At 41.5% G+C, this 23,897-nt stretch overlaps 1 protein-coding gene across 8 annotated transcripts in view; it reads left to right on the top strand.

Moving 5' to 3' along the window:
* The window catches only part of phf14 (PHD finger protein 14), a 79,265-nt gene that overhangs the window by 35,005 nt on the left and 20,363 nt on the right, over nt 1-23,897 (top strand). For 4 of the 8 annotated variants that reach the window (XM_027286177.1, XM_027286179.1, XM_027286175.1 and 1 more), the window contains exons 15-17: nt 2,365-2,427; nt 3,806-3,927; nt 18,271-18,388. In XM_027286177.1, the coding sequence (XP_027141978.1) occupies nt 2,365-2,427; nt 3,806-3,927; nt 18,271-18,388 (303 nt within the window). Of the gene's footprint in view, nt 1-2,364; nt 2,428-3,805; nt 3,932-5,557; nt 7,789-18,270; nt 18,389-19,931; nt 19,956-20,332; nt 20,454-23,897 lie in introns of those variants that run through there. The other 4 variants (XM_027286178.1, XM_027286180.1, XM_027286181.1 and 1 more) reach the window with 4 other exon arrangements.

Here is a 23,897-nt window from a genome sequence, read left to right as displayed (position 1 = left end):
ACAAGTTCATTTACATGTTGTCAAAACCCTAACTTTGTGTCTCACCTAATGTAACGTCATTAGTCTTCTCCCCTGTGTCTGTGCATGACACACATAATCCATCTGTCTGGCCAAGACAGTTGGTAAAATACATCCAGCTTTTCTCTTATTCCTCTCTTGCTGATTGGAACAGCATGACTAATCCACTCATTATTTCATCCTAAAAGTCACAGCGACCGATGACAAACACAACTCGTTCAGAATCAGCTTTGCGCGTTTCGTTGCATTTAACACGAAGAAGACAACTTGATTTATTTTCGTGGCTTACATAAAATAAATCCGCTCTTTGACCCTTAAACTCCTGAGTATGGTCACGCAGGTCATTTGGTACGAACGTCCATCATGATTGGAGCTGTCTGATCACGGACAGGATCCACTTGGATATGTTAAATAGACCCGGGACCCGTTTGACTGTATGAAACGTAAATATAAAAGCTTATGGGTGCCGGGTCCTAGGGTTTGTATGAACCTTGTAATCTCCCAATGTTAACGAAGAATCATTTATTTATCTGTCCATTGATTTGAATGAACTCCAAAGTGTAATGGTTTTTTCTTTAGCCCATTCTACACCACCAAGTTTCATTAAATCAGACCAGTAGTTTCTCCGTAATCCTCTGGACAGACAAACAAACGACACCAAAAACAGCATCCTTGGCGGAGTTACTGATGATGTAATGGTGCTTCTACACATTAAAGAGACAGCTTTTATAGTAGTAGTATAGTCCCATTAACTTGCTTTTGGAAAATTTCTCAACCAGGTGCCAAGCATCTTTCACATTGCATCAATCAAAGCGCAGAGAGGAATCAGGAATGACTAATCTGTGCAGCTTTCAAGTGATAATGGTATCTCCAGCCTTAAAAAATCATATTAAAAAGACACTAGGAATTATTTTTTTACATTCTAAATTCATTTGATGCGATGACATCACCATTGAACCTTTTAAAGCAAACCAAGGGGAGGTTTAAGGTTCGACAGGCCAACTGAAGGTGGCGATAAAACGCTCCTGCTAATGGGTCGTGATTTACTGCCGCCACAGCGCCAACATTAAAACCTTCCATATGAACATATGTCATTAATCAGTTGGAAATTATGAGAATTAAGTTAATACATCTAGTTACTACCACTTCCTATGCTCTGTTAATTTCTCTAATCCGGTGTGAAATGATTCATGCTTGTTAAAGATGCACTGATGTACTTAATTAAAAGATTGATTTTGCCTGGGACTTATAAACTGCCTGCGGTTTTAATTTCCTCACCTGAGCAGAGCCTGAGATGAGCTGTGCTGTGTGTGCCGAGTGTTTTTTAGCTGAACCAGCTTCTGAACTGCGCCCTGCTCTCCGTGGCCTTATAGATTATTTTAACAGACACCACTTTTAATGCAGAAATAACAAAATAATTTCAGGCCCCTTTTTTGTTAGGCGGTGCAGTCGCAGGAGAAATACTGAAAGGCCTGTACGAGCCAATTGGCAGCGTTCTTGCAGTTAGCATTCTTAATGATAAGTGCTCCATCTGGCGAGTGGTAGTGAGCCAAAGGCGACAGATGGAATTGTTTTCACAATCTGTTTAAATATGTTGTCGATTTTTCTTCCCCTTTTAAACTTTCCCCAGCAGCTCAGACACTCGCTCGCTCACTAGCAACAAGGAGGAGATGTTTGATTTCTATTTCCTTTTCATGCTCCGTTCAGTCTTGTGCAAGGAGAAGGAACTCTTCAGACAAGTGCAGTAGATAGGAGCGTTGCTAGACGTCCATCCAGCATTGTTTAGCTTCCGTAGTGTTGTTCAGCAGCCGTATTTAGCTGTCCAAGTGGTTGGTTTTACATCTTTACCTTGTTTCATTTAGCTTTTCACTTTGTTTTTCTTTCTACCAAAAATATAATCCAGGATTTAAATCATCCGGTTACCCTACATAAGATCAAATTTTCTTATTTTACTTGGAAAAACAGAGGAGTGAGTAGTGTCTGCAGACCTTCTCTTGGGTTACCCTTAGCTACACTAATCAGGAGGTAGGGAAGCCTCTTTGTTGCCCATAAAGATTAATGCGGTGAGACCACCGTTGTAATTAAAGGCAACGAAGATGAGAGCACCAATATTTTAATCAACTCTGAGCTTTTGGCAGCTGGAAAGTCAAAAAACATCGTTTCACAGAGAGCTCGGTGAGTGAATCAAACTGGACCCGTAAAAACAGGAAATTACACCTTTTGTTTTGATCTCGAGGTGCTGACCCGCTGTGAAGAACGCGGAGCGGAAATAAAAGTCTCATTTAAGAGTTGTAGTGCGTTGTGTTTTTGACCACTGCTTAAAAGTGAAATGTTTGTGTTTCACAGAGAACCAGAGGCCAGAAGAGGAAGAGAGTTCCCATCTGTGAAGACAGAGACGATAAAATCGAGGTTAGTCACTTAAGTCTGCTACATTAAACTACCTTTACTGCTGTCGTATCTCACAAGCTCCAGACATATCCACGTTCTTTGTGACTTTTCACCCCCTTTATTTACATAATCCGGATGTATTCGTCTTAGACCAACTCATCATCTTGCTTATATCTACCAATATTGTCCCTTTTATTAAAAATAAGATATCAGTTAATGAGTTTTTATCTACCCCTGACATCTAAGTAAGCATGTTTTTATTACTACAGGCTTTTTGATATATACAAAATCAGAAATCATAACAGTGTTGTGTGGGGAGAAACTTGTAACTCATCTTAGAGAGCTGCTAATGGATGAAGGCTGTCCATGCTGCCCCGAATAAACTTAGAGAAGAGAGAAAAAACAAGTTATTCATTTATTTCATGACTTTGGGCATAGTAATACGTGTATTTAAGAATATTTAACCAGTTAGCAGAGGGGCATTTGCATTCATCAATGCCTTAAAATGTGGATTAATTTATTAATCATTTAGTTCAACAGATATCAAAGACGCTTGGTTGATTCATGTCAATAGATTCACTGATTCATGAATAATAAACACGAGGTGTTTAACCGCACTTCAGCTGCACTTTAACTTCAGCCATCAAAAAAGTTTCAATATTTATACTGAGAAACAAAGTTTACTTGCTCTAAATTCAGATCTGGAGAAGCTGAAAAAAGTTTACTTGCTCTAAATTCAGATCTGGAGAAGCTGAAAAACACACAAATCACATAATCATCCTCTTCAGGGTAGGACAGTCGGATGCACAGTTTCTTTTGTTTCCTTTATAAGTCCTTGAAAGACCCCCCCGTGTCTCGGATACTGGCCCTTAAGGGGTTCGATGTCATGCCTGTGCTGTCATAAATTGGCCATTTGTCACTAAACTGTCCATTAGTGTCCTCTGTGAGTCTCTGCAGGCTTGTTTCTTGACCCAGAGGTTTTTGCACACAGGAAGGTTAGAAAGACCACTTGTTTTGTTTTTTTGTAGAAAAGGTGAGGTTGCCAGGTTTGGTTACATCTTGAACAAAGCCCAACTCTGTGCTTTTTGAATGCATCTGTCAACACTTAGACGGTGATAGTTCTTACCGAATAGTGTTATTCTTTCTAGAAACAGAAATTTAGGCCATTAAACAATCTAAAACATTAAACAACCACAAAAAAAAACGTATGCATTGTCGGTTTACGGCAGAATTATTGGCAGAACAATCCACATCGGTCTAATTCAAACAGTCACCTTCATGAATTGTACTCAGGAAATATTACCCTAGCGTACTCCTCATCTCTCTCCAGTTTTACATCCCGTCCACCAACAAGTGCCCGCACACAAACTCTCGATTCTAATCAGCCGTGTTTCCATAGGAACCACTGCCAAGGGAACGCCGACAGCGCCAGTCTGCAATGCAGAAAAAACCCAAAGCCGATGACACGAGGACTGAGTGTACAACCTGTAAAGGGCCGGGCGACAACGAAAACCTTGTGAGGTGAGGGAACGTGTATGTGTGTGTGTGTGGCTCAGAGAGAGAGAGCAGGGGGTGGGGTTATTAGACATACTCGGTGTGTGAGTGTGTGTTGGTCTCGTGAGGCAGCCATATCCTCCTGATGATTAAAGTTCAGTCTTCATTAGGCTCTGGCCGCCTGGGCTCTGCAGAACGAGGGGGGCTGAGGGTATCTTCTCCATAGGCCCCCTATATTGACCTGCCACATACATTTGCACAGTTCATTAAGGCGTAATGAATAGCACAATTTATTCTGCTCCTTTCCTGGGATTTCAGGTGTCAGGCATCTAATAACCAGGATTCTTCTTTGACATTGGAATTCTGCGAGAAAATAAAAAAACTAGATCACAGCAGGGCATCGTGTCAGCACATTGTCATGTGATCAGATCTCTTGCATAAAGAATTGTCGCCATTCTCATTGGATCAGAATCCCCGTCACGAATTTCACCCTCCAAAACTGTCATTGGCTCATTTATGACTTTTTTTTTTTAAATTGTTGCAGCGCTTGATGTTCCCAAGCATCTTTTTATCATCTCCCTCGTTTCTCTCTCTCTCTTCCTTCACATTTCCCGCTCTAATTTGCCGTTGACACAAACACCCACCACTCCATCTTTACCTGTTCTCTCGATAAACTCAGAGTAATGTACATACCGCAGCACTAAATCCATTACTACAGGAGTCATGCCACGCTCACCACCCTGCTGAGTATGGCAAGAAATCCGATGGTCACTCACCGCTTGATTCCAACTTGCTTCTTCTTCACTGTTTTTGTTCGATAGCTGCTAAACTGCTGTCAATGAAGCTCAGCGCTTCCTGCACGGATCACAATCCGGCAACTTAAAGAACATAATCCCCTCCAGATAAACCGCCAACTGTTTTGGTGATTTTTTTCATAATCGTTTAAGTCACTTTTCAAACAGATGCATTCTGTGTAGATGTTACTTTGGGCTCAAGTAAAATGTTCACTCTTCTCTGACGTATTAATCAATAAATCAGGGGATAATGATGAAAGTGACGATTGCAGGCCTAAATTCTTCCTTTTACCGTAACATGCACAAAGTGTTGCGTTCCATTGATTTTTGGGGAAACGTCAAATTACAGTAGAAGCACTTGGAGTTGTTTTTTTGAATTCATGGTTAAAAGAGAAGCTTAAAACAGCAAACTGGTGAGTATGACGTGACTATTGAGGCTAATGCTGTCAAAATGTGCTAAAAATAAGATGAAAGGTAGGTCATTCCAACTCCACTTCCATATCCATAATATTTTTTACCCACTCTGTAATCCACTGTAAGCAACTCACCTTTATTTGTCCATGCACGCTTATTATTTCAACCATTTTAACACTGGCTTCTTAGCATATTTTCCCTTGCACTACTTTACAGAGCAGCAGAAAATACCAAACTTGAGTTTTTCATCTCCATTTACGCAGTGACATCTTGTACTGTTCAGTATCATGGCAACAGATGATAGAAGAAAAAAAAAGCTCAACACTTGAACAGACAAGTGTTTGTGTTTTATTTGTCATGCTCTTGAGACAGTGTTGAAGTTGTAAGGGTTGCGGGGCGGAGGGGGTGAGGTGTGCTGCCCTGACTCTTTCTATCTTTGCATTGCACAGGTTGTGAGAGCCGGGGCAGCCACCTCACCTCCCATAAAAACTCGGGACAGATGACCTGTTGGCTTAGAGACAGAGAGAGGCAAATTGAGGCGTTTGAAGGATGGCGCTCGAGTCAGGCCTGAAGAACGAGACCGCCACGCTGCCCCGCAACCACCTCTGATCCAAACTGGACCAACAACTGTCCAACGAAAATTGAGCGGGACTGTCTAAATCTAAATCATGGAGCATAAACGCCGAAGTGTTGTTGGAGCCAAAACCCTTTTGGTTAATGTTGAACTGCTTTGACACTCTACGAGTCTTTTTTTGTTACCAATTGTGGCTCCAGTTGCACCTATGCAATTGTCTGCATCTACAGAGTTTTGACAACATAAGAGCAAGTCATGTGTTTATACAATTCATGTATTCAATTCATTTTGGCAAATAACCACAACACCTATCTTGCGCTAGCATTAACAAATCAGTAAAGAAGGACTAAAAGAGCTTACCAGCGAGCCAATGGATGGATACAACTGTTCCAGATTTCATTTGTAAGACGTCGAGTCCTGGTATCTTTAAAGATCCCATGATATTGTGTCATGACTTTGTTGATATGATGTATTTTCTTTTAAACCGGATGTTAGACAGTTAGAGGGTCCATCAGACAGTCTTTTTTGATGACATTATACCTGCTATTGAAAGATGAAGACCACTGAAGATGCACTGCTTTCCATGGAGAATCAACTTTCTAGATAGTTCAAGCTCAAGATTTTCTTCTTTTTTTTTTCAAATCTGGCTGTTGAGAGTAAGAAGTTCATCCAAAGCTTATGAGCTCGCACTTTCCTCTGTAAGAAATGAGTGGAAGACTCTTGGATTGTTGGTCGTGTTGCTCGCAGTGTGGACGCAACGCAAAGTGCTGTAAAAGAATTGATTTTTCTATCTTCTGACTGACGGACTCTATCCCGAATAATTCCTCTCTCTGCCTCTAGGTGAATTCTTTTACATTAATAAGTTTTTCTTTTTTTAATGGTACTAGACTGGTGCTCTGCACTTTTTGACCTCCCCATACGACTTCTCATCAGTACCAGTCAGTTTTACTGATTGAAGTCATCTGCCACCCAATCACCCCGAGCGTTTCAGTGTGAAATTCGGTTCATTCCAGACGCACTTGAACGTAGGCTTTCCCAGAATTGAGTGTCGTGTTGTGTTTTCTAAGTAAATGGAGGACCAGAATTAAGAAAAGTCAGTGTTGTGTATAGAAAGACCAACTGTTTCTTGTGTATCAAGTGTAGCAGTTAACATAAAGCTACCATAAAGCATCTGTAGTAGAAACAAACTAGTGTAGTTAGCGGTAATAGCACTTAAATATTAGTCATAATGTCTCTAGTGTCTTAAGGCGTTTAGAAGTCTTCCTCTGTCTCCATATCTTGGAAGTGACAGTTGAACTGACACGTCCTCAGAAAGAAGCCCAGCTTTGTCTCCGTGTCCCTGGTGGCCATAGTCAGTGCTGTCAAAACAACAGCTGCTTGCTGCTCTTGTCAGGGCTCATGACAAGTGTCACATTCTGCCCTCATATGTCACTCCGTTTCCTGTCGAGGGTCTTATATGCATGCTTTTGGGAGCAGTCAAACCCGCGCAGTTTTACCGCTTTTTTTTTTTTTGTCTCTCTGGACTGTGTCCAGAGCAACACCGCGTTTGGGTTTGTCTTTAGAGATGAGATCTCAGCGCAGAATGACTTGCTGACTCCTGACCAGACCCCCCCCACCGTCAGTCTCAAAGACTGCGTGTCAGTTCTACAATGCATGGCTATATCTATTTACTCAGATCTGTACAGTAATTTAAAGCTGAAAATAAGTGATGTGGTCTTGTAGAATTTGAATGCCAGGTAGCTATGTAGTGTGACGATGTGTACAGTATTTATTGAAGAGGCCAAACATACATGTCTTACTTTTTCGTGCCTACATACTTGATTATATATCATACGCTTGTGTTGTGAACAGAGATTAACTCTCATTTGTGACGTAGTCTTTAAGCGACTACCATATTTTCTTTTTATTGCCAAACATTTGTTTACAGACATGCTTTGGAGGGAATATTTCTGATTAATTGTGTATTGTATATTGTGTTACTGTGGTACTGTATGAAGTAAGAATGTGAATGTTGCTGCTGTTGTGTATTTGAAGTGTCTCAGCCTCTGGCCTATAGCTCTTGAAAATTAAGCGGAGCTTTAATAAACTCTTGACTTTTTCACCTTATTGCCGCAGTGATAAATGAGTGTCAGCCAGCTAATTAATTGTTCTAAAGGTGCGGCAGCGGCGGTCCGTTTGTGCGTGTAATGCCCTCTGTCATCTGTGATTTATCACCTGGGAAGTGGCCTTCTTGTTGAGGTGGTGGTGGTGGTGGGGTGTTGCTTCTCAGCCCACATACAGTGCAGTCGAGAATGATCTGCTGGATTCTCTTACTGCAGTAACTGACGAGGTTTTGAACAGCATCGACTTTTTTTTTTTTGTACACAGAGTGTCGTAGCTGCTGATTGCCAATTTCGACTTTTACTTTTACATTTTCATGCCTAAGTGTACAGAAAATCTCTCTGTGTCTGAATAAGATCCAAATCTTTTACAGCACGGGACCCTAAAACTTGACAACCCATGGAACACCAGTCGATCAATTATAGAACAATTATTCAATCATGTACACCGTTTCATGCCCATGATTTCATAGTTGAAGCACAGTGATGGTTTTAAATAAAAGAATAAAAGTCAAAAACAGGAGGAGCCATCGACGAGATCATAAATCAGCAGTTAGAATACACTCAATCGTAGTGTCTCACTTAATTTCAGTTAATGAGGTGTGTGTCTGAAGTCGACATTGTGGCCTATGGCTGGTGCGAGACAAAAGTGACAGTGACGGTTCATCCTCTGGAGAGTACGACTGTGCCCAGAAATTTTATGTTTTTAGGATCGTATTTAATCAAAGAATAGGATGACATCTTGACCGAAATTATTTTTTTACTTACAAGCATAACTGTTTCGTAGTATAGCACATTGCACAGTTATTGTTTTTATATATTATCAGTCACATTATGTAATCCGTACAAGCAGATGTTGGTTGAATAAAAGCTTCTGTCCTATGTCCTAATAACACTAATACGATCAATATATTTTTACAATTCAATGCTGTAGATGAGCTAGTATGTCAGTTTTTATACCATGGTACAACGCTACTTTCTGCTGGACTCAAACATCTGTGGTATTTTTAACATATTTCCAAGAAATATGTCAGTACATCTATTCTAAGCTAATCTTAATGGAGCTTGATGCTTCTGTTGTTGAAAAGATCTTAGAAATCATCACATCAAGTGTCTTGGAAATGGCATTTAACAAAGAATTAGATGAGGTCCTCTGATTGGATTCTCTGAGGCTTTCATCCATGTTTTGTGGCCATGGGATGATTCAGGTTGCTTAGTTGTATTGTACAATAGATTGTTTACTTTTGTCTGTGTTTATGACAAAACAACTATGAAGGCCACAAGCTGTGGCTGAAGGTCCTGGGAGATATGTCCAATAACTGGAGTGTGCTTTGAATGTTTCCAGTATTTTGCGGTGGATACGTTTTTCAGCGACGGAGCCGATACTGCTGACCCCAATCGCAAAAAGTGAAATTATATAACATTTTACAGCACAGATCACTTTGTCTGCAGGTGGATGTGCAGCCTTTGTTCTTTGAAACAACTGTGTGAGACAGACAGAAAGAGAGACATTTTGGTCTTCAACATGGTTGCGTCACCGTGAGATGGAACCAACACACCGTGGCGAACTGTAACTGCCCCAATCCCTCATCCTCGACCCCGGGGTCTTTGGGGACCAAACAGCAGCCGGCAAACCAGACATCAGCTCGGCTACAGCTGGTTTCTGGTTAGGGGATGAGACTGAGGCCAGGAGGCGCAGGAAGGGGAGGGGCCGAGGGATAAAGAGAGAGAAAAGCTAGCAGGGAGGTTCTGGAAAGCAGTAACCTTTCCGATGATGAGTGCGTTTCCCATTACTGCTCTGACACCGGATCCGGGGAGATGATTTAATGGCGGCATTTTGTTTTTGCTGACTTCACCCTTTTTCCCCCCTATTAAAACAGAAAACACAAGAGCTGGGACTGAGGCTGTGTGGGAAGTGTGGCCAAGCAGCTAAAATCTATTACTCCTCAACTTCTTCCCCAGTCTCTTTATCCCACTGATTCCACAGTGTGGGTGCACTCAAATGCTTCCTGAGGTACGAGCTCTCCGCTCTCCTCCTCCTCCTCCTCAACTGGTTTCTGTCTTATCATCTTTTAACTGCACTCTGTTGCCTCCTAACCCTTTTTTTTAAATCATTGCACACCGAATTTAAACCACAAAGCCCCATGGGAGCCTCACGTCCTAATCGATTACCTCGTCATAGACTTGTTTTAATGGAGTTGCAGTGTGCTACAAGCTGTTTGTATCTCTAGTGGAATTTTCCACAGCGAGGTACCGGTAGAGTAGACTTGAGTTTCCGGCCTGGTCAGATGCCTCAAGACTTCCAGTTTGTCCCGCAGAGGTGAGGGTGCAGACCTGCTGCTGAAATCAACTCTTCTGCAGGTTTGTACCCAGTTCACTGGGGCCCCCTGCTGGAAAATACGAGAAACTTCAGACACACACACACAGCAGCAGGTGAGAGGTGTGGAGATCACTACCTTTCACTTCCATCCCAGCTGTGAATGAGCTGTACCCAGATGAGCTAATAAAGGCAGCCGCACTGACTTGTCTTTCCAAGTCTAGTCCATAGGTGCGAATTCAGCAGTCCATTCATTACTTCCCTCTCTTGTAAAACAATGGCTCTTTTATAATGTTGTAGTGACCCAACAGTAAATCAAAAAAGTAGGAGGCTCACAAACTCCAATAATCCACTCCTTTCTATGGAAAGACACTGGCGCACTTTGTCATGGATGAGAGTCAATGGCTGAGCGCTTTGTGTCATATTGATTTCTGTCACGTGGCCACTCCCAGGATAATTGCATTGCCCACTTGTGATAAATTCACTGCCTTGTTTCAGTCACTTGGGCTCAGACATCAGGGCTGGTCGAGAGAAAAGAAGTTTTCGAGGCCACAAAACCACTGTCGATACATGGACCCATGACCGCAGATACAAAGCAGTTTGGATGCAACAAGCATCAATAACCCTACAGGTTCTGTGTCTCATCATTAGGGTTATTTGGTTCAGTGCGTCATTTCTGTGTTTTTAGATTTGTGTCTTTGTTTTTGTCATCTGGTTTGTGTTTGATAAGGACCGGAGAACATGGGAGCTGATTGATGCCTTTCTAAATAGCTACTCCTCAAGGGGTTCGACCACAGAGAAGCTAATGAAAACAGGCAAAATGATTATGGCCTAAACAAGTAAACAATAGTTACATTTAACTGATATATTAACACTGAAAAACTGATCTCAGAAGAACAAAACACACACACAGGTATTGTTTCTGTACCTCTACTTAGTCTGGTAGGACCAGTAGCCTTAGGGTTGCCAATGTTAAGAAACTTTATGTCCATAACCCTGTGGAGACAGACAGAATCAGTTTGCTGACTTGTTAGGACTTGTTTTAGCATTGACCATCACGTAATTGTTACATTTGGCCTCAAAGACAAAGGTGGGTCAGCTGATGCGTTAATCCTTCAAACTGGAGTAGAAATATACACATTTGGACAGCCTTGAATGGACATTCATGGTCGACAGACAACCCAGCAGTCCAAAATATAAAAAAAGGTACGTTTTCATCAGGGCTTCAAGCAAATACAAGTGGCCTTGCCTATCCTGACACACAATGGGAGACAGTCACAATGCGTAGGCTTAAACATTGGCGGTAAGAAACACACCAGGAAGCCTGTACAGAGAAGTTGTTTTTCCAGAAAACATGAATTCTTTGTCCTAATTGAGCCCAGGATACTTCTAGTCGATGGATCCAAACAGCTTCCCCTTTGGTCAGGTTTCTCCATATTCCCCCCTGAACCAAAGGTTTAATGTGTTCAGTTCCCGCTATGACCAATGAGGAATCATTAGCATTGTGAAGTTCACCAGAGTGTCTCGTCATGGGGTAATCGCAATCCCTAAATTCTAATTGAATATGTATGCTCAGCGAGTCGATCCCACAGGCGTCTTTTGGTACGTCCTACATAGAAAAAGCTTGTTCGTTCTTGTACACATGAAAAGTTATGGAAGTAGTTGTGAAGAAAAAGTCTGTTCTCTCGTACCTGGTCTATTTCTGCAGGATTGACTTTGAGAAAGTTACAAAAGTTGTACCCTGCCCAATTCGTCATTGTAAAGGTGTGACTATCCAACAAGCATTAGACAAGTATCTTTCTCTAGACGTCAACTAAATACAGATTGCTTTCAACAGATCGGTACATCAGGAATTCACCGAGATTTGTTGCTTTCTTCTGCTTCGTCATGGTTCGCTTAGCTTGAATTATCTTGCTAGGTTTTCAGGTGTAAAGACTTCATTTCGCCGTATCAGTGACTCAATCGAATACATCACTGTGATTTAATTTAGTTGTGATGAATTGTCATTGAACATTTCTGCAGGCTATGTGGATGAATGGAGGCTTTTTTGCGGTTCCTTGAGTAATGACACGTCCTCTTTATTAGGCCTGGACTGAAATGTGACAGCGATTTTGAAGAGGTGGAAGAGATCAAACGAAAGCCAGCTCAGAATCATGGGCCATCAGGTCCGCTTTGGCAGGGACGGGTCCCTGGGGCGACACCGGAGGAGGTGGAAGAGGGGAACTGAGAACCCCACACAGAGATTAAATGCCAGATGAAAGTGGACACAAATCGCCAACCGAGAGCAACACGTGTAGCAGACAAAAGCAATCAATCATGTCCCCTCCACCACCTCACCTCCAATAAGATTACATCAATCAATAACCTCTCTTATGAGTGATTGGATTTTGTCTGCTTCCAAAGTACAAGGGAGAGGGAGGAGGGGGCTGCTCAATTTTCCCAATGATTAAAGCAGGGCCAAATTGCTTTGATAACATCAAGGACCTTGCTGTGGCTGGGTGTGTAAGGGCAGTATTGGAAGCAGATAGGCTGGTGGTAGCAGGTGGCTCAGACAGTGTAGAGACTGAACACTGGCTACATTACGTAGAACGGCCAAGTGAGGGTCTAAGTTCATCATCCTCAAAGGGCCCCAAATTCTGCAAATGTTTGACTTTTATGGATCAAACAACAGCTTGAAGCATCTGGTTCATCGCTACCTGGGTAGTTAACCAGTCTAATGCTGGCAAAAACCACAGACTGTTGGAAAAACATGGAGTTTCTGAATGGATGTTTGGATAATTGACATTGTGGTGGTAGTTAACTCATGCCAGAAAATCCAAGTCTGGGCAAGGGGGTGCTAGATGGAGGGAGGGTGAAACAAGTAAGCAACCAAGCAACGTTCGCTACAAGCTTTTTGCAACTATATTGGGGAAAATGTTGTAACGATACATCAAATTAAAATCTGAACAAAGCCTCATTCAGAGTGATGAACCCGCAGAGAATTATCATCTGAATCTGCAGCTCCGCGCACCTTTACACAGCTTTATAGTGAGTTTCAGGTTACTGTTTAGAGCTGTCTGACTGCAACTTTACTGTTTTAGTTCACTCTCTCCTTTTCAGCAAAACTATAAAAACTATAAAAATCCACTGTATGCTGCTCAGCACAAAATGGAAAGGAAAGGAAAGGAAAGGAAAGGGCACTTTTAGTGACTAGGAGGTGAACATAGTGGAGCATTTAACAGCTAAAGAGCCAGATATTTCCCTCAGGGGTCGGTAAAGACAAAAGAAAGAAGAGAGTAAAAGAGAGTGAATATTACATTTTTTAGGTGTTTCAGAAACACATTTTCAAATGAATGATAATGTTGCTCTGTAACTGCTGGATGTGTAAATAAATGTTCACTCGAACATCTTCAATAAATATGCTATTTTGGGTTCATGGTTTGTTTCTGCTGCCCCTAAGTGGCCAAAAAAAGTTATTGTGGGTTAAGTTTTAGTCGGTCAGTCCATCACTTTGTTCCAGAATAAAATATCTCAACATCTCCTAGATGGATCACCTTGACATTTTCATAGCTGCCAGAGAAGTAAGTTACTTCACAGTTTTTTCCTCCACCGCACCAGCAGGTTCAAGTTTTTCCTTTATCCAGTGAAATATCTTAACATCTACTGGATGCATTGCCACAACGTTTTGTAGACATTTGTGCCTCCAGCTAATATATGACTGACTTTGGTGATCCTTTGACCTTCTTGTAGCACCATCCTGATGTTGACTTGTGGTTTTGACTAAAATCAGAGGGAGTTCTGTCTATAGGTGATATTCTTGTACTAAATTGAATTACTGACAGGCTCATTGGACATCGCCAAAAGAGAAATTTTCCCAAAATATAGGAATGTTTCTTTAACTGATCTTGCTGCTTTTTGGCCTTCAAGAGGTAGTTTATGGAGATGGCAATGTATTTGTTAGCATGACAAGGCAAACAGCTGCTTTCATTTCGGCCGCATACTTTCCCTTTTCTCAAAAGTCAAGATGTTTTGCTCTTTGTCAGCACCAAAGTTCATCAGAATTGATCTCTACGTGACAGCACGTTGTGCACTCAGACTCCATGAGCAATTCACATTGAATAGAATCTATTTCTGTCATGAACTTTTGTCTAAATGTAAGTGTTGCCAAGCTGCTGTGTTGTGTTGGTCAGCTCTTAGTGTGAATGTGTCCAAATTTAAAGCTCAGTTTTTGCTGAAAAAGAAGTTTAACTCACCTGCCACACATTAAATGAAGATTAAAAACCACATTATTACACACACACACATAAACAAAACCGTGCATCTGCAACAGTGAGCACTACTTTAACTCAAAGATCTTCCCCGCGATACACAACCGACATTACAAAGGGTTCATTAAGGTAAAGTAATTAGGGAAGCGTGTGTGCAGTCGTCACAGTCTCGCTAAATAAAAAGAACCCTCCTGCGAGTTTGGAAGGTCTTCAAGAGTCTCCAGCAGAGAAACTGAAGAGTTTGCTCCTTCCCCCTTTTTTTTGCCTTAGTCGGAGATTCATGTGAAATCAATTGGCGGTTTGTGTGCAACAAAAGGAGTGTGCTCATTAGTGAAGCACACACACTTTGGTCATTTGTCTTCTATTCACTGGGTGGCCGGAGGGCACTTTAAATTCCCATCGTTTCCTAGGCAGATATGCCTGCTCAGCCCATCCAAGATCCTTTGCTAAGTGTGTGTGAGAGAGAGAGAAAGAGAAAGAGAGAGAGAGATCCACCTGCCTCGGCATATTTGTGCTAATGTGCAGCAGCTGTTAGCTTATGCCCCTACAACTCATAAGATGCCAATTATCTATGCCAATTAAATTTCTGCTCTGATTTGGTTAAATTTACCATGCTTAATGTGTAAACACTACAGGTGTATCATTAGACCTATTTCACAGCCATTCTTGCCAGAGGGCTGCCCTTCATAACCTCTCACTCTGAATGGAGGTTGAGTCTCTGTTGTGTTCTGTCGGTCGCTCATAGGATCATCCAGCCACATCACATCTTTGGTTTTAGGTCAGTGTGTGTGTTAACGGCTGACACGGTGGATCACGGTGACATTGTCTGACGGGGTTGAGAAGCATCAATCACACAGGCTGGAAACAAAAATCACAGGTTAGCCAGACTTATCTGTCGTCAACATCCATCAGAGTTTATAGACTGACTCTGTACACGAACAGGGTTTTCCCGTGTAATGTTACCGACACTACAGGTGTGCTCACCTTCAGTTTTCATCTGGATAAACTGCTCTGATGTGCAGTTAACAAAACAGGGACTCATTTTTATGTCAAATACTTTTTATTTATTTAATTATCATGAAAGGATTGAAAGTGAAATTCTCAGGAAAGAATACAGAATAACTCTGAGTGTGAACAGCTTCCCACCACCTATGTGCCGTGTCATGTTCGTGTCGCGTGCATCTCGGCAGTTATACATCCTGTAAAGTGTCAGCAACAGGTTGTTTTAACCAAAGGAAGAATATAGTGAATCAAATCTGAGGAAAAATATGGAAGAATTACAAATCCAGGAGGAAACAAGAGAGAGGGCAATTAAAAATGTGAGTCTCCCAGGAAAGGGGAGGGTCTGGAAGTAAGATCGGGAAACATAGGAGGGTTGGTAAGTGTGGTTGTTATGCCAGTGCACGGAAAAACGTGATGCCTTTATAGAGTAACAGTTCCAAACCCTTTTATGTAGTTCAAACTATGTGGTCCTGCATAACATTTTCTCCACTGGAAGGCCACGTTGGGCCTCAGTCCAGGGAACTGGTGGTTTTCTTTAGCAGGAGAAAATACAGTTGTAGTTCCTGAATTCAGCTGCTGTCGCTGACAAGTCAGTTACCAGTGTCTTAGGAAAAAGCTGTAACAACAAACCTCTTTTATCTGGAAATTTTCTAAAGCAGAATGAACCTCTACAAGCTCTTGACTCCTTTATATTCAGGCTGGAGTCGTTCTCAGTTCCATCTGTGGTACGCCAGCCTCTTTTCATATTTTCCCTCAAAGCCAGAGGAACAGTTGTCATATACCGTATTGCATTTTTCTGTATAGAGCGGTCCGATCTGATACCATCAAACTGCCTAATTCCTTCCAGTGCACACATCCAACACAAAGCTGGCTTCGTTGTTGAGGACTAGTAATTGATATCCAAACTCTTGCTGCAACAAATCATGCACAGACAGCTTCTTGGACCGGAGTGCATAATGTGATTTTCATCATATTCATCCTGAAAACACAGCATGAAAAGACAAAACAATGCAGACAAAAATCAGTGTGGAGGGAGCTGTGATCACCCGCTGATGTCTCAATATATACTGTTCATTTTATTGACTAAGGCGAGGCACCTACTTTCATTGGAGAGCGGCTGTGCTAAATAACACGTATTAAGTTGGACCAAATGGTTAAAGCTGCAGTTAAACATTTTAATTTGTTTCGGTTTCACAGTTTTCACATACAGTAAATAAAATACAGAAACTCTTGAGTACAATGTATCGATACATTTACATAAAATGTCAAATCAATCAACACATAATAAAATACGTAGACTGTATCTGAGCCAGGGCACAAAGAGAGCAGACTTTTCTTTTAATCATTTATGAGGCTGGCTGCCCTTCAACAAGCTCCCCCTGCCTGGTAAACACACTCACTCTCTCTCACACACACACTCGCACACACTCCACAATTAGAGCCAATTATGTCCTAATCAATGAAGGAGATTCACATTCTCCAATGAAAATCTGATAACAGCTTTAACAGGCAGGGAGGTCAACCTGTACCCTCTTTATTCATCTCCATTAATGGGGAAAAGAAGGACAGCTTTAAGGGTTTGAAAACCGAGAGAGAAACACAAAAAGACAATAATGAATGAAGTGTGTCCATCGAAAATAAATCCAGTGCAAACTGGGCTTGAGAGTTGATAAAATGGTCCACCACTTCAGCAACTGTTGGATGGATTGCCATGAAATTTGGGACCAACTTCGTTTGCCAATACTTTGGTTTACGACCAAATACCTGCAACATTAATTACATTGGCATTGTACTTAATTATGCCCCTACATCTCATACTGTACAGCAGTAATCTTTATAAAGAGATATTTGCATATTAATGCAGAATCTGTAGGTATACATATCCATGCATATCCACTTACTTGTCCCCAGCAGCTAAGTCATCGTCCGACAATAGCTAATAGGTTCCCAGATTGGTCCAGCAGTTACTGTTCGCTGTCTAATAGTTGGGTGCAGTGAGACTTCTCGACTTCACAGTGAATTTGGCAGGTTTACCATGCCTGTACAGAGACCAGAACTTGTGCTCATCGACTTATGAGCAAATGGATACACTATTTGTTTGTCAAGAAATAGTTCCAGAACGTTAACTCCATCCGTAAACCATCAGTTGTTGTTTTCACATTTCATTCTTTATTGAGTCAAACAAATGTGGCACATCACATAAGTCAGTGTGCTGTAGAGAACAGTCTAGCTTTTTCTAGTCTTTATGCTACATCCTGATTCTAGCTCTAGTTAACACACAGACATGAGACGGATTCTCAAACGACGGAAGACGTTTGTTCCCTGCTTGCAGAGTTGCTCCAGCCTGTGATTGCTTATTCAGTTCCACACTTACACCTGCTTTAAACTGAACTGAGTTTAGGATGTGTCGGCTTATTTCAGCAGTTGCTAAACCTGTTTGTTGATTGCTTTGTCAACAGCAATTATTTTTACCCATTAAAAAGATTAATGGCATCGATTAGACTTACCTCTGTGCTTTTAAAATATTCTCAATCAACACAACTTCTGAGCGTGGTAGTTGTCTTCTACGGGCTTCAGAGTTTCTCAGTGCGTGTCCTCTGTGTTGTCTGACCCTTGTTACCTCACCTGAGGACACAGAGTCGGTCCAGCTTTAGGAGATCCGACAGGCATTTATCTGACACTAACAAGGCCTGTATTTATCCGGCCGCTGATATGAACCATTGGACAGTCAATGGCCGTGTAAGGTCAAGGGAGTGGAGTGATTAGAGGGACTTTGGAACGCATTAACAAAGTCTCATGACTGACAACTAGCCGCCTTGTCGACATCCATCACCGCTCTTGAGCTGGCCTCGTCATCGCAGGAAGACGAAAGCGGCTTTATTTATGTGAGGAGTAACACATGCCCTTCCTGTCTGTGCCTCAGGTGTGACGAGTGCCGGCTCTGCTATCACTTTGGGTGTCTGGACCCCCCGCTGAAGAAATCCCCCAAGCAGACAGGATATGGCTGGATCTGCCAGGAGTGTGACACATCCTCCTCCAAGGTGAGTGTTTACTATATCTGTCTGCGCATGAAAGCAACGGGGAGGGAGATTCAGTTGCGGTAGGGGTGACCAGCTATGACATCTCCCATCATTTTGGGTGTTTCTTTTGACTTGTTACCAAAAAGACAATTTAAATTGAGTTTTTCTGCAGTGATAGTCGCTTAGATATGAACAAAATGTGGATAGCTCCATTTTCATGACTTTAGCCAACTAGATTTGTATCAATATTGGATTTCATCTGTATACGGCTGCCAATGATGGTGGTTTTGCCATTTTGCCACTGGTTTGTTGGTACATCTGTAGTTCTTCTTCGCCAAACGGGGAGGTATCATACCAGACATGAATCTCTGAATCTCTGAATGGAAATGATAACTTGGAGATAGACATGGATGCTTTTTCACTCTTGGCTACTAATCACTACAGGCTGAAAGATACAAACCGATCAAGACATTACAAATTGCAGGAGAGTGTACTAAGTTCTGGTCATAGAGTTCACGTAAAATCACTGTACGACATAATGGGTTCTTCAAATGTTGTAGAGACAGAACATTAGTCAAACGGTGTTGGGACCAGAGATTAAATTGGGCCGGAGCCCTCCGGAGCTCAGCTCTGCCTCCTTACCTCGGCAGTACAGCCAGCAGGAGCTCAGCTCCCTCTGCTTCGGTGTTTATAATAATCATGGACGTAGCTACCATTATAGGACTTTTTAAAATCATTAGTTTTGACCTCCCCTCTTTTACCATGTCAAATATCAGTAGGCTACATCAGTCTGTTCACTCATCGCTGTTTCCAGAGCGCTGTGTCAGAGTTTCATTATTGAATCCGCTTCTAAGTCCTATTTGGAAAGCTGTGAATTAATTGTAATGACTGGCGACTGCTCATATTTGGTTTGATGTTGTGACGTGTAAGAAAGTTTAGCAAACAACTGATTTGATTGATGTCGATTTATGATGTGAGATGTAATTAACTATGTGAATTTATGGTGTGAGATGTAAATAAGTAATGCAAAATAATAGTGTAAATTGATAGGATGTAAATACGTATTGTTAATATGTGAATTGATGGTGCATATTGTGAATAAGTTTTACAAATTGCAGTGTAGATTGATGGTGAAATGTAGGCTAAATAAGTTACCCAATATGTGAATTGATGTGAGATATAAACAAATAGGTTATACATTGATAAAATATGTCTAAGTGCGAGGTAAATACTAATGTTTTGAGAGATATTGACCACTGTGAGTGAAGAAGGGCTCCTCCTCCTTACAAAAGCCAATTTAACCACTGGTTGGGACCACAGGGTATGTGTATGTTAAGTTACTGATGTGTTTCTGTCCGGTTCACTGGGTTGATCTGTACTGATCTCACTGGTGCTGATCGAGCACACACACATACACGTGTTCAATTTAAAATTTTCACTGTGAGGCCAGAGCGTACATAATATGGCTTATTTTCACTCGGTTAACGGTAACCCGTGGGCCACTATTTTATTCTATCTTTGAGCCATATTTTGATGATCAGATTCTTTGTTTCGTCTTTACTAGCACACGTGACATGATGCACGTCGCCGTCTTCCCACTCACTGACAGCTGTGTTGGTAATGCGCCAAAAAAACGTAGCAACGTGCCAGCAAAAGAAGACTGTGGGCATGAAAAAACATCCCACGAATCTACAGTGTAAATATTTTATTAGGATGAAAATACATGCAACACATTTGTTGGATACACATTTCGCGTTCTGGTGAGCAACGCTGAATGCAAATGAAACGATGTTTGTTTACAGGAGGACTCCAGCGGGAGTTTTCCTGTGAACTGACGTCCCTACACGACTATTTCTTGTTGTTTGCCTTGTTTTTATTAAATTATATTGCAATAAAGGTTAACATTTGGCTGCCTCTCAACCTAATTGATGGATGTGTCCGCATTTCCATTTCTCTACAAACCAGTGTCCTGCTAGGCTCCATCTAGGAGGAAAATGGGGGCTGATTGATGCTGCCGCAGAGGGAAGTGAATTCTAAAAGCCACGGTGAAAATGCTGAATCACAGGAATTAAACATTCAATTATCAAGAAAACCTAAATGTAAAAACTCTCTTTTAATGTCAAGTGGTCCCCCATAAGAATCAGATTTGTTGTACAATGCACCTTTGGTATGTATTTGAAGTGTAACTTATTTTACTGATTAATTTACTCTAATTTTAGCTGACCCAATGCTCTGATCTATGCTCTTTGGCAAAACTATTTTTGAAACGAATGAAGCACACAGCTGAATATGAGCATTAGCCCAGGCAGCAGGTTTCACTATCAGATGTGAACATCTGTCTTCTTATGTCCATAAAGGGATTTAGGGTTAGTTCCAGTCCATTGAGGTTTCACTCTAACTTTTAACGAACCTCAGCGTAGTTCTGGTCTCTCTTAGTTTCAGTTCATGACTAGAATTCACTGCAGTGGCTTTATTATACATATTTATCATCCAAATCTGGTTCTAGTGTTTCTTGCAACAGCAAGTTATTCTGTCCTCAAGCCAAAAACAAATTAGTGAAAAAATCCTTGACATCGCCTCGTACTTTGCCTCGATCTGAGCGACTCCCCACAGGACAAAAGTCAACCCACATGGTCATCCAGATCTCATTATACCTCGGTTTGAAAATCTTCAAGTGATTGATGAAGTCAAACAGAGACTTTGGATTTTTGTGCCCTCAGTGGTCCAAAGAAGTTACTGTAGAAGACAGAGTACGCCGCTACCTCCCCTTCACTGACCCAACCCAAAAAGCAAAGTTTAGACTGCAGCAGTTTTGACCAGCATTGTCTCGTTTTCTACAAAAAGCTTCATCAGAATCAATAAAAGAAATAAAAGGCAGCTTGTTCTGAAATCAGTGGTGTCTCTAGGCTTATATGTGTCAAAATGGGGTTTGATATGTAAGCAGTAACAGCTTTCAACAGCAGTAGTTGAAGCACATTTACAACACAGTTTGTAAATGTGCTTACTGGCAGGCTGTAGAAACAGTAGAGCACCCCAGAGGACCAGCAGGTCCTGTTTAATCAGCCCTGGCTAGAACATACCAATATTCTGATGTATGTTCGAGTAATATGATGATGACACAAAGCCTGATAATTAAGAAATGTGTCTTGTTTCCAGTGTTACATATAGACACTTTGACTGAAAGTCTGCTACCCCTCGGGGCCTGTAATGTTCAAAGCACTCCACAGTAAATGGACTGTACTTGTAGAGCCTTTCTAGTCTTTCAAACACTACATATCACATTCACCTATTCGTACATTGAATGCACTGGCTGCCATGCAAGGTCCCAAATGCTCATCAGTTTGGGAGCTAATCAGACTGTTTCAAAGTTTCAATCATTGGCCAATTTGGGGTTCAGTATCCTGCCCAAGGACGCCGGGGATCGAACTACCGATCATCTGATTAGTGGACGACCCGCTCTGCTTCCCAAGCCACAGCTCAGTTAATTGATGTCTTAGGGCCTTAAATTGTACAGTTTTTTATTCTGAGAACGAAAATCAAAGTTAGGGATTTACAACATGGATTTTTTTTTTCTCCCAGCTGATACGATAACCAGTAATTAACCGCTTCTCATGGCCGATACCGATAAGATAACCAATAATTTCACACTTCACTACTAAAATAAGTTGATAACTTGTATTTTATGCACACCTGAGCGTAAGAAAGTTAAAATGTAGGGGGCAAAGATGGATACTTTAATATCTGAATCAGATTGAACTGAAGAAAAAGAGGAAGAGACTATAACACCATATCACTTCAAAATAAATTGTTATTGTTATAGACCAATAATTCATCATCATAATAATAATTAAATAATAATAATAATAATAGACAATTGCTTAGATAGAAGAACCAATCAATCGTCAGATGAAACACTGTCTACACTGTGTTTTCCCCTTTAATCATTGATTATATTCTACTTTTTATTTTATACTTTTATTCTAGTAAAGACAGTGAGTGAGCATGAAGCCGGCCTCTGTGGTTTTCCCCTTTAACTCCTACGTTCTTAGCCTTTCGTATCTCGTTCCCTCTGGAGTATCTTGTCCCTATGAAGTTGCTGCCATCCTCATCCTCCTCGTTCTCCTCCTCCTCGTCCTCACTCCTACTTGTTAACATCAAATGAGAGAACCTCTGGGCTTTGGCTCTCTCTGGCCTTGAGCAGGTCGACAATTCCACTGGTGACAGAAGAATGAAACGCGTTGATGTGACAAATTAGCGATTTTCTTCTCTATTCCTTTAACAGGCAGAGATCACTCGTGTTCAATAGCCGCTCGAAGCATTTTGTTTATGCTCATAGATGTACATAAAGTGTGCATAGTTTCTGATTCTGAAGCATTTCCACTATTCGATTCGAGTTCATCTGGCACATTGAAGAGGCATGTTTAAGCAACAAATGGATGAAAGAAGCCGACACGTGTACGCCATTTCTTATATTGCAGGGTCTACATTTTGAGAGGCGGTTAAGAATGTGACATTTTTGAGAAAGCATGGTGTACAGACCTTTTAAGGCGCAAAGGTGCAGAGTGTCTCAGTAATAGCAAGTGTGGGGAGATAATTGACTCCACTAAGGGCATCTAAAAAGCACTCTGAGATGAGAGCTGTATTTAAGGAAAGTTTTATTATCTGCTTTTAAATGCCAAGCCGTGCGCCGTTTCTGCCTGTGGGGGGAGAATGCTTCTTAAATGCCAGCATTAAGTGCAGAATATTACCTGATCGCTGTGGCTGAGATTCAGCTGCTGGCAGAGATAGCTTACGGTCAACTCCTCTGTCTGACAGTCTGCTGCTGCAAAAGGAAAAAAAAAGAAAAAAGGTACAGGAAGTGATTTTTCAAAGCTCCCTGCAGCCACTGCTCTTATCTGAGAAGAAGATGTATGACATCTGAAGAAAGAGGTAGGCAGGAAACAGCACGGAGTATCTTACAGTATGTGATGCCCACCGCAGTTTTTGGTTAAATGTCTTGTTTGAAAGCCAGCCTGTTTGCCGCACGAGCTCCCAGAGTTTCGCTCGGAATAAGTGAAACACCAACCGGATACCGTTTGCCCTGAGTTTCAGACGTCTCTGTCATACGTGTTGTGTCTGTCCACATCTGAAGACAAAGTGTTAATACCTGTTTCCAGATGGCCACACACATAGGTGGGACGATAAGCCCGCTGTCAGGAAGAGAGGCGAGATGCAATAAATCATACAAATGGAGATAACAGCTCGCCAGTTGTGGGCGATGAAAAAATCCTCAGTAACTGTAACTTCAGATCACAATACCAATATGTATCAAGTCAAATGAGGGAATTCCTAACAGACTAAAAGCAAGACATGTTTGTTTTTGGTTTATCCAACATACAGCAATAAATGCCTGACAATTCAAAGCACCTCGTGACATTGATGCAAGATAAACAGTGTACTGTACAGCCACTCTGTACAGCCGGACTGTGCCTCCATGAAAAGCATTTATAGTGTTGCACCCTAAACCTAAACCTAACCCACTATGAAAGAG

This window comes from Larimichthys crocea, chromosome XIII, assembly GCF_000972845.2.
Source record: "Larimichthys crocea isolate SSNF chromosome XIII, L_crocea_2.0, whole genome shotgun sequence".
Classification (NCBI taxonomy): domain Eukaryota; kingdom Metazoa; phylum Chordata; class Actinopteri; family Sciaenidae; genus Larimichthys; species Larimichthys crocea.
Note: the sequence above shows the minus strand (reverse complement) of the source record. Positions and strands in the feature narration are given on the sequence as shown.